Source organism: Cataglyphis hispanica, chromosome 6 (genome assembly GCF_021464435.1).
Source record: "Cataglyphis hispanica isolate Lineage 1 chromosome 6, ULB_Chis1_1.0, whole genome shotgun sequence".
NCBI classification, from domain to species: Eukaryota; Metazoa; Arthropoda; class Insecta; order Hymenoptera; family Formicidae; genus Cataglyphis; species Cataglyphis hispanica.
Genome location: NC_065959.1, coordinates 1,797,892 through 1,810,484, shown reverse-complemented (window position 1 = coordinate 1,810,484; position 12,593 = coordinate 1,797,892). Strand labels below are relative to the sequence as shown.

At 32.1% G+C, this 12,593-nt stretch overlaps 2 protein-coding genes across 3 annotated transcripts; both read left to right on the top strand.

Moving 5' to 3' along the window:
• The first annotated feature begins 311 nt into the window (after nucleotides 1-311).
• Nucleotides 312-11,528, top strand: LOC126850485 (nicotinamide/nicotinic acid mononucleotide adenylyltransferase 1). Of its 2 annotated transcripts, XM_050593551.1 has the most exons (6): nucleotides 312-685; nucleotides 1,047-1,456; nucleotides 1,696-1,797; nucleotides 2,290-2,456; nucleotides 4,479-4,821; nucleotides 11,347-11,507. In XM_050593551.1, the coding sequence occupies exons 1-6, from the start codon at nucleotides 610-612 to the stop codon at nucleotides 11,374-11,376; spliced, it is 1,128 nt and encodes a 375-aa protein (XP_050449508.1). In that variant the 5' UTR covers nucleotides 312-609; the 3' UTR covers nucleotides 11,377-11,507. The 2 variants fall into 2 exon arrangements, with proteins under 2 accessions (XP_050449508.1, XP_050449509.1); XM_050593552.1 differs by lacking the exon at nucleotides 4,479-4,821 and having other exon boundaries at nucleotides 350-685; nucleotides 11,347-11,528.
• LOC126850484 (GRIP and coiled-coil domain-containing protein 2-like) lies at nucleotides 4,841-11,367 on the top strand. Its single transcript, XM_050593550.1, has one exon. The coding sequence runs from the start codon at nucleotides 4,843-4,845 to the stop codon at nucleotides 8,362-8,364; it is 3,522 nt and encodes a 1,173-aa protein (XP_050449507.1). The 5' UTR covers nucleotides 4,841-4,842; the 3' UTR covers nucleotides 8,365-11,367.
• Nucleotides 11,529-12,593: the final 1,065 nt, after the last annotated feature.

Genomic DNA, 12,593 nt, shown 5'->3' with positions numbered 1-12,593 from the left:
TTGCAATTAGAAATCAAGAAAGCATTTTTCTTAATATAGCGCGATAATTAATCAACTTTTCGCTCCTGCAAAAAAAAAATGTGCAGCGAATAATAATCGATTGATTGTATCATTTATCGTGTTTTAAGTGCAAGAGTCTTTTATCTCTCGATTTTCTTGCTATGCCAAAAAACTGCATTAGACGCCAAAAATATCTTCCCACATTTTGAATGAATCGACATTTATTCGTATTTAATTTTATATAACATTCTCTCTTCATATTTCATATCCGATATCCAATAGAAAGACTTGTTCTTTTAGGACGAAAAGCGTCGTATTATTAGCTAATATTTCTAGAAAGCGCGTATTCTCATTGGTTATAGAGAGTGAATTCTTCAGTTCCCGGCAGGTGGCGCGTTCACGCGAGCTTCTTATTGGTCAGCGATGACTTTTGAGATAACATGGCGGCGATCGTCGCGCGGTGCGCACATCGTAAACGCAAGCACGGTCAGTAGCCTGCGCGACTTCGTAACGTTAGTGTCGGTGTTGTGATTTGGCTAAACCTCGGGTCGATTTAACGGTGACGGAGGTGCGGTCAGTCGATGCTATTTCGAGTTACGAGCGCGCAAAATGGCGCCAACGCGTGTAATTCTGATGTCGTGCGGCAGCTATAACCCACCGACAAACATGCATCTGCGAATGTTCGGTACGTATATCACCGTTCGCCATCATTTCTTTCGAATACCTAGTGCTGTTCGTATTGAACAGCGAATGTTGTCATATTTCCTTATCGCGCGTGACGTCACATCGTTGTCACGCGTTGTCACATAAAGTCAACGCGTTTGCGTAATGCGACTTATTCCAGTTATCTATTTTTATATATTTTTTTTTAATTTGTGTCTTCAATATGTAATTGGAAATAAATGCTTAATTATAAATAAATAGTAAATGCACAGTAAATATGTAATGTAAATTTTTTTATTTTATATGAATTTTATATATATAATGTATTTATATATACATATGCAATATTTATATACACATTATATATACATTATGTATTTCAGAAATTGCTCGAGATCATTTGCATCGAATGGGTACATATATTGTTGTTGGTGGAGTGATTTCACCGGTGCATGATGCATATGCCAAAAAGGAACTGGCTAATGCGACACACAGATGTGCAATGTTGCGATTAGCATTGCAGAATAACGATTGGATTCGACTGAGTACATGGGAGACTAGACAAAACTGTTGGACCAAGACTCGCTTGTGCTTGCAACACCACCAAAATCTGCTTAATTCCATGCTATGCAATTCCAATGATATCAAACATCACTTGCAGATGGATGACACAGAATGGATTCCAGAGAATGTTAAAAACAGTTCAGATAATACACCAATACAAATCAAATTATTGTGTGGTGCAGATCTCTTGGAAAGTTTTGGCATTTGTGGACTATGGCTCGACGAAGATGTAAGTTATATACAGTATATATCAAAAATAATTGCTTTGGAAATGAATGTTTATTGACAATCACGTGAAATCTATTTATTTTTTCTTTTTTAATAAGCTTTTAAATTTACTTCATTTCTATAACTTAAAATTTTACAACTTAGAAATAAATTCTTTACCTGTGAATTATTGCATGTAATAATGAAACTCAAATAAAACAATAAAAGTCACAACAAAGAATTAATTGATTTTTGTTGTAGATTGATGCTATCGTTGGCGAGCATGGTCTTGTGGTTATTACTAGAGAAGGTTGCAATCCTAACAGGTTTATCTATGACTCGGATATTCTCTCCAAGCACATGGTAAATATAATAAATATTTATATTTATTATATTATATTTTTTTTTACTGAAAGTGACTCTTATTAAATTATGTTTGCTTGTACTCCATAATATATTAAATTATTCTTATGGTATAAGAGATTTAAAAAATTATATTTTATTAAATATTTGTTTTGAAATTATTGCAAATTGTAAGTATTATACTGTAAAAGGATTTTGTGTTAGGATAAGTTGATAAATTATTTATTAGAAGTTGTCATCTGGCATATTTTAAATAAATGTTTTGTATTTTGAAAAACTTTGTATTTAAATAAATCTTGTCGACAAATATAATTATCAGATTATGTATGAAAGAAAGATTTTTAAAATTATTGAAAAAACAATACTGATAATTACAACTTACTTAATATAAACTAATCTTTATAAACAGTCTCGATATTACTCTGACGAATCTTTTTTCAATTATTATAAATTTTTTTTTTTTTTTTTGATTGATGTATTTTATGTTTTCAGCACAATATCTGTATCGTAACCGAATGGATTCCGAATGAAGTTAGTTCGACGAGAATCAGACGAGCTCTGAAGCGCAGTCAGAGCGTCAGATATCTGCTACAGGATTCCGTTATTGATTATATCTATAAACATGAAATCTTTGATGCGAGAGCACCAAATACAACAATGTGAGTCTCGAAAATCTTGTTTAGATGTATTTTTTTTTTTAAATGAACATAGGTTTTTTTTAATGATATTTTAATGAATAATAAGTTCTCTGTAAATATTATTTGTGGCATATTGTCACAATTTTATAGACATTTTGTAAAGAAGATAGTACGTTTTATTTTTATATAACATCTACCATGATATAAAAAGACATGATAACATTATGCATAATAGAGACACTCCAGTAGCCTAATGAAACTGGTCCGAAATACAGTCACATAATAAAAACATCAAATTAATGATATATTAATAAAAAATAATAATTTAATTAGAATTAAAATTTATAAAAATATATGGTAAAAAATATAAAACTATATATAATTATGAAAAAATCTAACTAAATTAGATTTGGTAAATTATATTATTTAATTTCAATCTATCAGCTAATCATTTAACGTAAGTATTAATTTTAATTGTATTGCTTTTTATCTGTGATTTCTTCTTGATTGATCATTTATTGTGCATTTATGAAAATGTTACATCTTACTTTTTTATGTCATGGTATTAATTGTAGAACGATTTTGACTGTATAAAGATAAGGTATTTGAAAAGACTTTGTATATATAATTCAGCCATATGTAATATTGCCACATTTTGACAGGCTGATGTACAATATTCTGCTGTATAATATTCCTTAATCTAGTCTTCTTGTCTGTCTTCCGTCAAAACGCACAATACTTAATAAAGAAAAGAATTTATGTTTTGTTTATTATAATTAGTTTAAATATACAATGTCTTGTAACGAATTTATTCTGTTTATTATAATTAGTTTTAGAATTTTATTTGAATGTGCATTTAATATTCAATAAATCTTGTTATACATATGTTATATACATGTATTTTTTTTTAGTTTTATTTTTTTTATGATATTCGATATGTATAACGTGTAAAATTATTCTTTATATAGTTTTTAAAATAATGGTAGAGAAAGAGAAAGAAAGAAATATATATGTGTATAGGTGTATGTATGTATCTCTTTAGTAGATTGTACGAAATTTTTTAAATTTTATAATATTAAAAAATGTTGCTGTTATTAACAATGAGAGATATATGTATACAAGCTTATCTATAAAGTAATTGATCAAAATTTATTTGTGTGTAATATTTTTTAATCTCAATAGATTTTTTAAGATTCAAGAATTTATGATATCTACTAAAGAATTGACATAACTTCACATAATTAAGGCTACGTTCGGGAAAGTACGCTTACACGCTAAAAGTGTCGCTCTATCTTTATTAGTTACTGAAAGTTGTACATGGATAGTGCACGCTCATAGCGCTAAAAGCGTACTCCCCAAACATATCCTAAATTATCATTAAAATTAACATTGACTTTAAATAATTCTATTCACTGACAGGGCACAAAAAAATTAAAATTATTGCGATTACATTTATCGAAATAATACTTAAGATTTTATTATTGACAATACATGGATAAAAGTACAAAGTTTTGCCCGTTTAATTTAAGATTTCAAATCAGTGAATCGAATTCGGAGAAGACAGTTCAACTATTCAGTAATTGCGTGAAATCGTTGCGACCCCATTCATTTCATTTATTGCATAAAGAATATGATGAATAAAACCAAAGATGCTATCTTATATAGTCGAAATTCAAATATTTATAATATATTATAATCATTATAATAATAGAATCATTAAATTTTTTTATTTAATTTTTAATTATTTCTATTAAATTATTGTATAATAATATATTAAATTATAAAAAGTTCAAAAATATTATTAAATTTTTATAATTACATGCATATTTTGTTTCCACGGAGATTTGAAAATTAATTGATATAAGATTTGATATTTTATATGCAACAATGTAAAAATTCACAATTGCGAGAAAGAAACATGATGAGATCGTAATGAGTTCGCATTACTGAATTGTGTTATATGAAAGTGTGATTAAACAAACTGAATGTTCTTTAAAAAGAATTGTCGTGTTTTTCACGCTGCCGCTGCCTTGGACACCAAAGTAAGTTGGAACTGCCGTCACCGAACGCGAACAATTATCTGCACATAGATCCCCGATATCTAACCGCGTTCCTAACGCCGTCACCCAGCGATGTGACTATGGACTCGCCGAGCCCGATCGAGATTGCCGCGTCCATTGACGTACCGGACGCGGTGGTGCTTCGCAAAAATCTGCAGAATACGGGCAGTGGTGGCGGGCTCGACGAGATTCGCGAGCACATCATAAACGCGATCAGCAACAACGCCGACAACGGTAACGTCAAGCATATAGCTAGAGCCGCGTATCCCGGTCAGGCGAAACAGGTCATCGCCAGCGAAACCGGCGTCATGCGAATCGTAGACGAGGTAGGTCCGCTTGACGAACCGATGGCGAAGTTTCAATCTGGTTCTTCGCCAGAAGAAGGCCACAGGCCGACAGTAGATAGTGTTGCGAAGAATAAAGGAGCCTCAGATCTTAAACCTAAGGGTGCAGATTTAGGTTCAAACGAGATAATAATGCAGATTCAAGCAAGCCAGTTGAGTTCTAATGAACCAGCGTCAATAGAAGATTGTAAATTATTAATAGGAAGTATAGGTAAAGATAAAAATGAGATTGGACAGAGAGAAGTGTTAGATTTGAGATCCAAGACGGAAATTGCTGTTGTAGATTTAGATTCGAACAACGATCGCGAGATAATAATGAAGATTCAACCTAGTCAGTCGAGTTCTAGCGAACTTCGACTGGGAGAATGTTGTTGGCCCACAAAAGAAAGCACAGCGGATGATAAAATTAAAATTTGCGATCGAAAGATCACTTCTGAAAGGGAAATAATCGATGTAGAACTAGGATTAGATAAAACCATTCTTGTCTCGAAGGAAAGACATAGGTCGACAGTAGATGCGATCAATGACAAAATAGGTACCGACCGATCTAGTTTTAGTAAAATTAAACCGGAAAAGAGTCCTGAGTTGGTGAAAAATGTCGCGAAAGAGAAAGTTGATATTAGTAACAAAAAAATTAATGCTAAAAAAGAAATAGTCGATATAGAATTAGATTTTATTGATGCTGATGATGTTGTCAAAGTTCAACCTGTTCATTCCAATCATAGTATCATTAGATTACAGGAAGATCATAAGTTAATGATAGAAAAACTCACAAACGAATTTAAAAGTAAGCTCGACAAGGAAAAAAGTGAGTCTAAGGAAAATTTACAGCTGGATAAGACAAGTCAAGATGATACGGAATTAATAAGATGTAATTCAGAGAAGAAAAATAACGTTGAAATCGACGACGCGGGAATCATTTCCGGAAAGGAAATAGCCAGTCTTGAAGTGGATAAAGTTGAACATCTAGAAGACAAGGCAACCACTTCATCACCAAACATTTCTATCACATCATTGGATGGTCGTCACGAATGTGCTCTCTCCGATTTCAGCGTAGACAAAGAAGATTATCGACTCAATCAATATGGTCTTAATGAAGATGAAGAGGAAAAAGAATCTACATGTACCGCCAGATCAAGTTTGACGAAATACATTAACGATCAAAAAGAAGATACCATAGATGACTTTGCAAGCGATGACAAGACTATTACTAAAGAAATTCAAATATATAATAGTAAAGCATTGGTCAGTACAATGATTCACGAGAATCACGAAAAAGATTCTGAATATTTTATAACCAAAGAGATTGACAATCGTGCAAAATCTTCTGAAGAACTAGACCAATCGAAGTTTATTGTGGAATGGTCTCAAGCTGAGACAGAAGCGGAGAAAGTCAATGTTGAAAACGAAGAACGATCCGAAGAAGTATCAAGAATATCGCGAAAAATCGATAACGAAAGCAGAATGGAAAAAGAATCAGAGTTTGATGCACAATTTTCGGAGAGGCGAACTACATCTTGCGATTCGAGTCTCGAAATAGACGGAAAATACCTCAAATCGATTGTAAATTCGCGCAAGAGTCCAAGGAAGATCACGGTAGATCAGATTCGTGAGTTCGAAATCAAGGAGCAATATATATCCATTGATGAACCGGAGGCGATTCAATCTGAAGAATTGCAAAGTTCTTTTATAAAGACGAAGAGTTCCGAAAGACTCGAGAAGGAGCAAATTTGCGATACAGATGCTGATGTCGAAAAGAAAGATAAAATTTTTTCTGAGAATCGGGAGACTCCTCGTGCAGAAAAAGTCTTCCAAAGCTCTTCAGAATCGACTTCTAAGGGGAAGAGTTCTAAAAAAATTGAAGAACCTCAAGATGAGCGCAAATTCAAAGAATCCAACGATCGAGAGGCATCTCGATCTGAGAAAGCGTCTCAAAAGTCTTCAAAAACATCCACAAGCGCAAAGAACTCCAAGAAGAGCAAACAGAGCCAAATATTTTACAGAAACGACGAAATGAAAAATTACGATCGATCTGTCAACGATCGCGTTATTTCTCAATTGGAGGCAGTCTTCCAAGATTCTTCGAAGAAGTCTTCAACAAAAACGGAAATTCCCAAGAAAGATCCTGAAAACCGTATTGAATTGAAAAAGCAAACTCGACCTGCCGACAATCGAGAATTCTTTCGATCCGAAGAATTCTCTCATCATTCTTCCAGAACATCTTCCACAAAGAGCCCGAAAAAAACTAAGGATCAAAAGACCGTGAGACTGAACGATGACAAAATGCAACAAGGACAAGAAACGATAAAAACGACGAAAGACGCCGATAACAGAACGAAACGCGATCTCAACGATATTAAAGACGTGTACACGAGGAAGGTGCGGCGTTACAACGTACCCCTTCAGGGTAGCTTGGACTCAATGATCGTATCTGACGAATCGTCCGCGCAAAAGCCGAAGAAAGATGATGCGTTTTCAAAGAAGTCAAAGAGTTACGAGTCAATCAAACGCATTCAAGAGGTGTTTTTAGGCGTGCCATCGACAAAGACGAACAGTAGCAGTTCGCAGCTTGACATTCCGGATGAATTCTGCTCAATTTGTTGTTACATGAATGAGATCACCTTTCGAACAGAAGAGGAAGTGAGCAGCCCGAATCAGGAGACATTTTACACGCTCAGGTCGACCTGTAGCTCGCTAGCTGACGATGATGACAACGATTCGATCGAATGCGACATTTGCGGTTCGCTCAATCTTCAGGAGTCCACAGATGACCTCGAAGATAAAATTCAGGAGATTCCCTGCGAACTTTGCAGAATCTGCGGCGAGGTGGACGGTAGTTATGACCAGGATTCCATGCCGATAGATAGATATGCTTTCAAACTTGTCGAGCATCAGGATGATGATGATAGCTTTGAGATCGAAAATTGCGGCTTTCAGAGTGGCACAGAATCGGCTGATGACCGAAGTAGGCTCTCGGAGAAAGAAAAGATCAAAGATACTGGAAGATCAAAGTCGCAGTCCTTATTCATTCACGGTTCCTCGATGATCAGGGATCAGCCGCGAGAGTTATACTTTATACCCAAGGATGAGATTGCCATATTGACGAGCGGAACCAGAAAAACCGGCCGCAAAGGCTCTTTATTCAGGAAGAAGGAAGATTCTGACGGAAGCGCTCGAGATAAAAGAAGATATTCTTCAGTGGACAGTCTTCAACTGGCGAAAATGTCTCCGAAAGCGAATGACAAAGCGCTCAAAACCGCAAAGAATCCGACACTGATCGGATCTGCAGATAATTTGCTGATAACGAAAGATTCAAGTAAATCCAAGTCTCTTCAGAGATCGACTGATAACCTGGACGTTCTAAATTTGCCCACCGATAATTTAGACTCGACGGAAAATCTAGAAAAGGTAAGCGATGCTGAAGGATTGGCCGAGAAATCAAATATCCGAGATAAGGAAGCGGTGAAGATGATTCTTACGCAGCACGGAATCAAGGTCATCAGCGAGAAGGAGACTGCCTTATAACTGACCGAGTATTTGTAAATGACTCGATTTGAGGAGGGATGGAATATTTTAAGCAGTTTAGAAATTAAAAATTAACCAAAAAATTCAATATACATACTTATATATGCGAAGCAAGAAACGCGTTAACGTCTCGCATCAAATGATATAGATATGTGACAGTAATTTTATAGAAAGAAAGAAATTTTTTTTGGACGTGTACCGAATGAATAAGTATGAAGAAAATGTGCAAAATTTTTCTGTGACTTAGAATTCAATATATATACAGGATAACAGGATAAATATATACAGGATAGAAATTTTAAAAAATGTTAAATAATGGAGTTAAAATATTATAAGGAAGTTTTATCGGTTTTTAAACACAAGTATTTCCGCACGACAATTATTTCGATAAAAACCGATAAAATTTTTATAACAAAAGAAGGAAAAAAAGAACGATATATATAATTTATATCTAAATATATTACACAAAAGAAATGTGTATAGCAGTTTAATAGAATTTGCAAAATTAAGATTTTTTTTTAGGAGTATTAATAACTAATTAACACACTAATAGTTTTTTTAAACAACTTGTATAATTAAGTAAATATAATTTGATATGTACTTTTTCTGTGACAGGTCACAAAATTAATTACATAATTAACATATTGTTAATTATTTGTAATTTAATTACCTGAAAAATTTTAAAAATGTATTTTACTATATATAATATTAATTTAATTAATTTAATGAGAGGAAAAAAGAAAGATGAGTGTCAAATTTATAGTATAGTAGCGCCGAACCGTAATTATGTTATTATATCGGTATCTCGGCTTTGCATAAATATTTGCGCCATAACAGTATTATGCAATTATTGCAAAACAGTTATATTATAATTATTATTAAAGATTTAATATACGATTTAAATCGATAGCCCAATATTTAGGAAGGACCAATGGTGGAAACTGTTATTCTCGATAAACGATCGGGAAATTGTTGGATGATTTAAGACGCAAGACTTGCATATGACATAACAAGACAATCTTAATAACATTTTACAGTCAATATTGCACAGAACAATTGTAGATATAAGTGACATCGATTTAACATCGATTTAAGGATAACGCTTTGCTCTGAATTTATACAGGGCGAAAAATGAAAAAATTATTTCTTGGATGTGTCGTTTCTCTTATGTAGATTCTTCCAGATGTTCTTCCATGTAGAATTTAATTAATTATTCAAATTTTGAGGTACATTTAACATATAAAACTTTGATACATTTATTGTTTATAATTTAATAATTTAACAGACTGGTTTCTTAATGTAACTTGTCAAATTGAAAATTTACTTCTCCTTGACAAACATGTCGATTGTTTGGGGGATATTTTCTTAATAAAATAGTATAATAAATTAATTAATTTAATTATTTGGCTAACATTGAAAACTAAAAAGATATACATTAAACATAGTATCAATATTTTTATCTCAAAGAAAAATGAATTTTAAACTTGACAAAGAATTTGATTTTCACGTTTTTTCGGAATATCATATACGCGAAATATATAGAAGTAATGAAGTGTTAAGAAATTGTGAAAGAGTCTATATTATGGCGTAACAATCATTAATAAGCTCTTATGCATTTTTCAGCTTTTTACTTCGTTATCTGTACGTTTATTTATTTTTGCATGCAAATGCGGAATATGTATGCGCAGCTCTGTATTATTACGAAACACTTTCTCTCTATAACAAAAAAGTATTTCGCGTGCATATTTTTTAGCTTTAACTGCATATAAAGATATTTTATACCAGTAGAAATTTTTGTATCAAGCTTGTCAGGTTTGTTGTGATATATAAAACAAAAATAATTTTTTTAAGGATCCGTAGTGCGATCAGTAGTTTATCAATTAACCAAATAGTAGTTATTATCAGCTTATTCAAAATGTTGATATATGTCATTGATCGTTTGAAAACTTCTTTACAACGTCTTTCCCTCCCACCCTTTTGTAATCTGCTTAATATCTCTTTTTATTCACAGACAATGTTTTGATAACATCTTTTTAAGCTCTATTTACATTAATCCTAAGTATTTAGAATGCTAATGTGAGTTACTTTTTGCTTACTGACTTGATGATGAGAATTCCCTTTCATTTTATTTTATAATAATACGCGTCTGTCATCGCTTGAGGCATTCAACGATGATAAATAATTCTCATCTTGATTAACAGACAACACCAAAAGTACCTTTAAATGTTGAAATAAAACCACCAACGTTAAGTCCCAAAGTCCAAAAGATTGCACGATTGTCGACAATATGATCTGATAACGATGATTATCTTAAAAATAGATTTCTTCCTTCATTTCAGATTCGATGCTTGACGTTTTCATGACATCTTCTGATAGCTTACAGATGTTCAGATCTTCTCTCTGTTCGCTGTACTTATTTCTGTGTTATGTTTACTTTCCCATTCAATTTAAAAATGCATGCAGTTTAATCCTTCGTTTTTCATATACATTTATTAAAGTTCAAATTTAGACGATCTATGTATTTTGTTATATAACAAGATATATAAGTCCGTCTTTTTGGGTTGAATATCGAGTCGTTTATAAGAAAAATATTATATTTTGAAAGTTTCAGTTTTATGAAACGCTCTCATGAATTAGTTATTTTACGACAATCAAATATTAATTAAAATAATATTTTATAAAAATTACTTTAGTTTCGCGAGAGAAAAATTTTTTATTCTACAATTCTGTATCTGTACATAGATTAATATATTAGGAAACTTATTTTGCACATTAAAATTTGAAAGTTTAATCGTCACATCGCGTGCATTCCGATATGTAAAACTTTATTCTTCTCGTTTGTTGAGCTTATGAGATTTTAATTAAACTATTTATTGAATACTTATTGAAGGCGTGTATCTTAAACTTAAAACCCAAAATGACGCGATGACAGCTGGTATGCGTTTTTCAGTTCTGATGGAGCATGTGACGTGTGTTTTCCAGGATACGACAAAACCTGCATGCCTACTATAAGACAGATAGTTGACTGTCTTGTTGCTGCACGACCAATCCGAACCTGCGGCCCCCGGCTTCTTCTTTCTGCTATAAACTCTAATCGCGCTATTAATGATCTTAATCAGGACACTAGCAAAGCTGCCAGCATTAGCAGCAACAACAACAACAACAATAATAACAACGAGTGCGCTGAAAATTTCAAGAACACGCGGAATATGTATCTCGATCATTCTTACATCTAATTCCTACATCTAATGCTTTATTAAAGCAACCATCTATTTTTTTATAAATCTTTGAGACATCAGCTATTTAAAATAGAAAAGATTTATAGTTTATTAATATATTATTTTATCAGATTGGGGCTATCTATTTTTTATAGATTTTTGAGCATGAGCTAGCTTTGAAATGATGGAGATTTAATAATCATTTAATTGTACTGCTACTATACTGACTAGATATCTATTTTTAATTCTGTAGATCCCTCAAGCGAGCTTTCCAAAATAAAAATGTGTGGTCAAAACTTCAAAGAAATTTAAAAAGTTTCCAAAATGAAAAAAACTATAAAAGGCAGAGAAAATAAAAGTTATATATATAGTCTAAATACAGAAAGAAACAAAAATTATTTATAACAGTCAAATGAAAATATATTTATCTATTAATCGACATGTTATCCTATAATTATGTATCATAATTATTATAATAAAAATATATATGAGATGTATTATTATAGTTATAATAATTGTAAAATTAATAATAATAACAATGTAGATTAATGAACAAATTTGTGATAAGAAGCGTTTAATTATAATTATTATATTTATATCGTTGCGATAGTAATCACCAAAATTACGCATCTCTATGGCTCAGGATTATTGTCATGTGTATAATTTTATTATAAAATGATATGATTATTATTACAGAGATGATCATGCATAATTAAAGTGCATTAAGTGCAAAATGAATATAATGAAATGGCACGTTGTATGTTTGTATATAGAAAACAACGCGTATATTTGTACATGTAACATGAATATATTGTCAACAGAGAAGCGCGCATGTTTAATGAAATTTGCGCTGCAGATTTTTCTTTCTTATTTAACTCTCTTTCTATTTATCATCTTTTTCCCATTTTTACACCCATCTTACCTCTATACAAGTATATATATTATTTCTATACAGATTTAACGCGCGAAACAATATTGTATGAACAAGTATTTCGTTATTTGTTATATAAT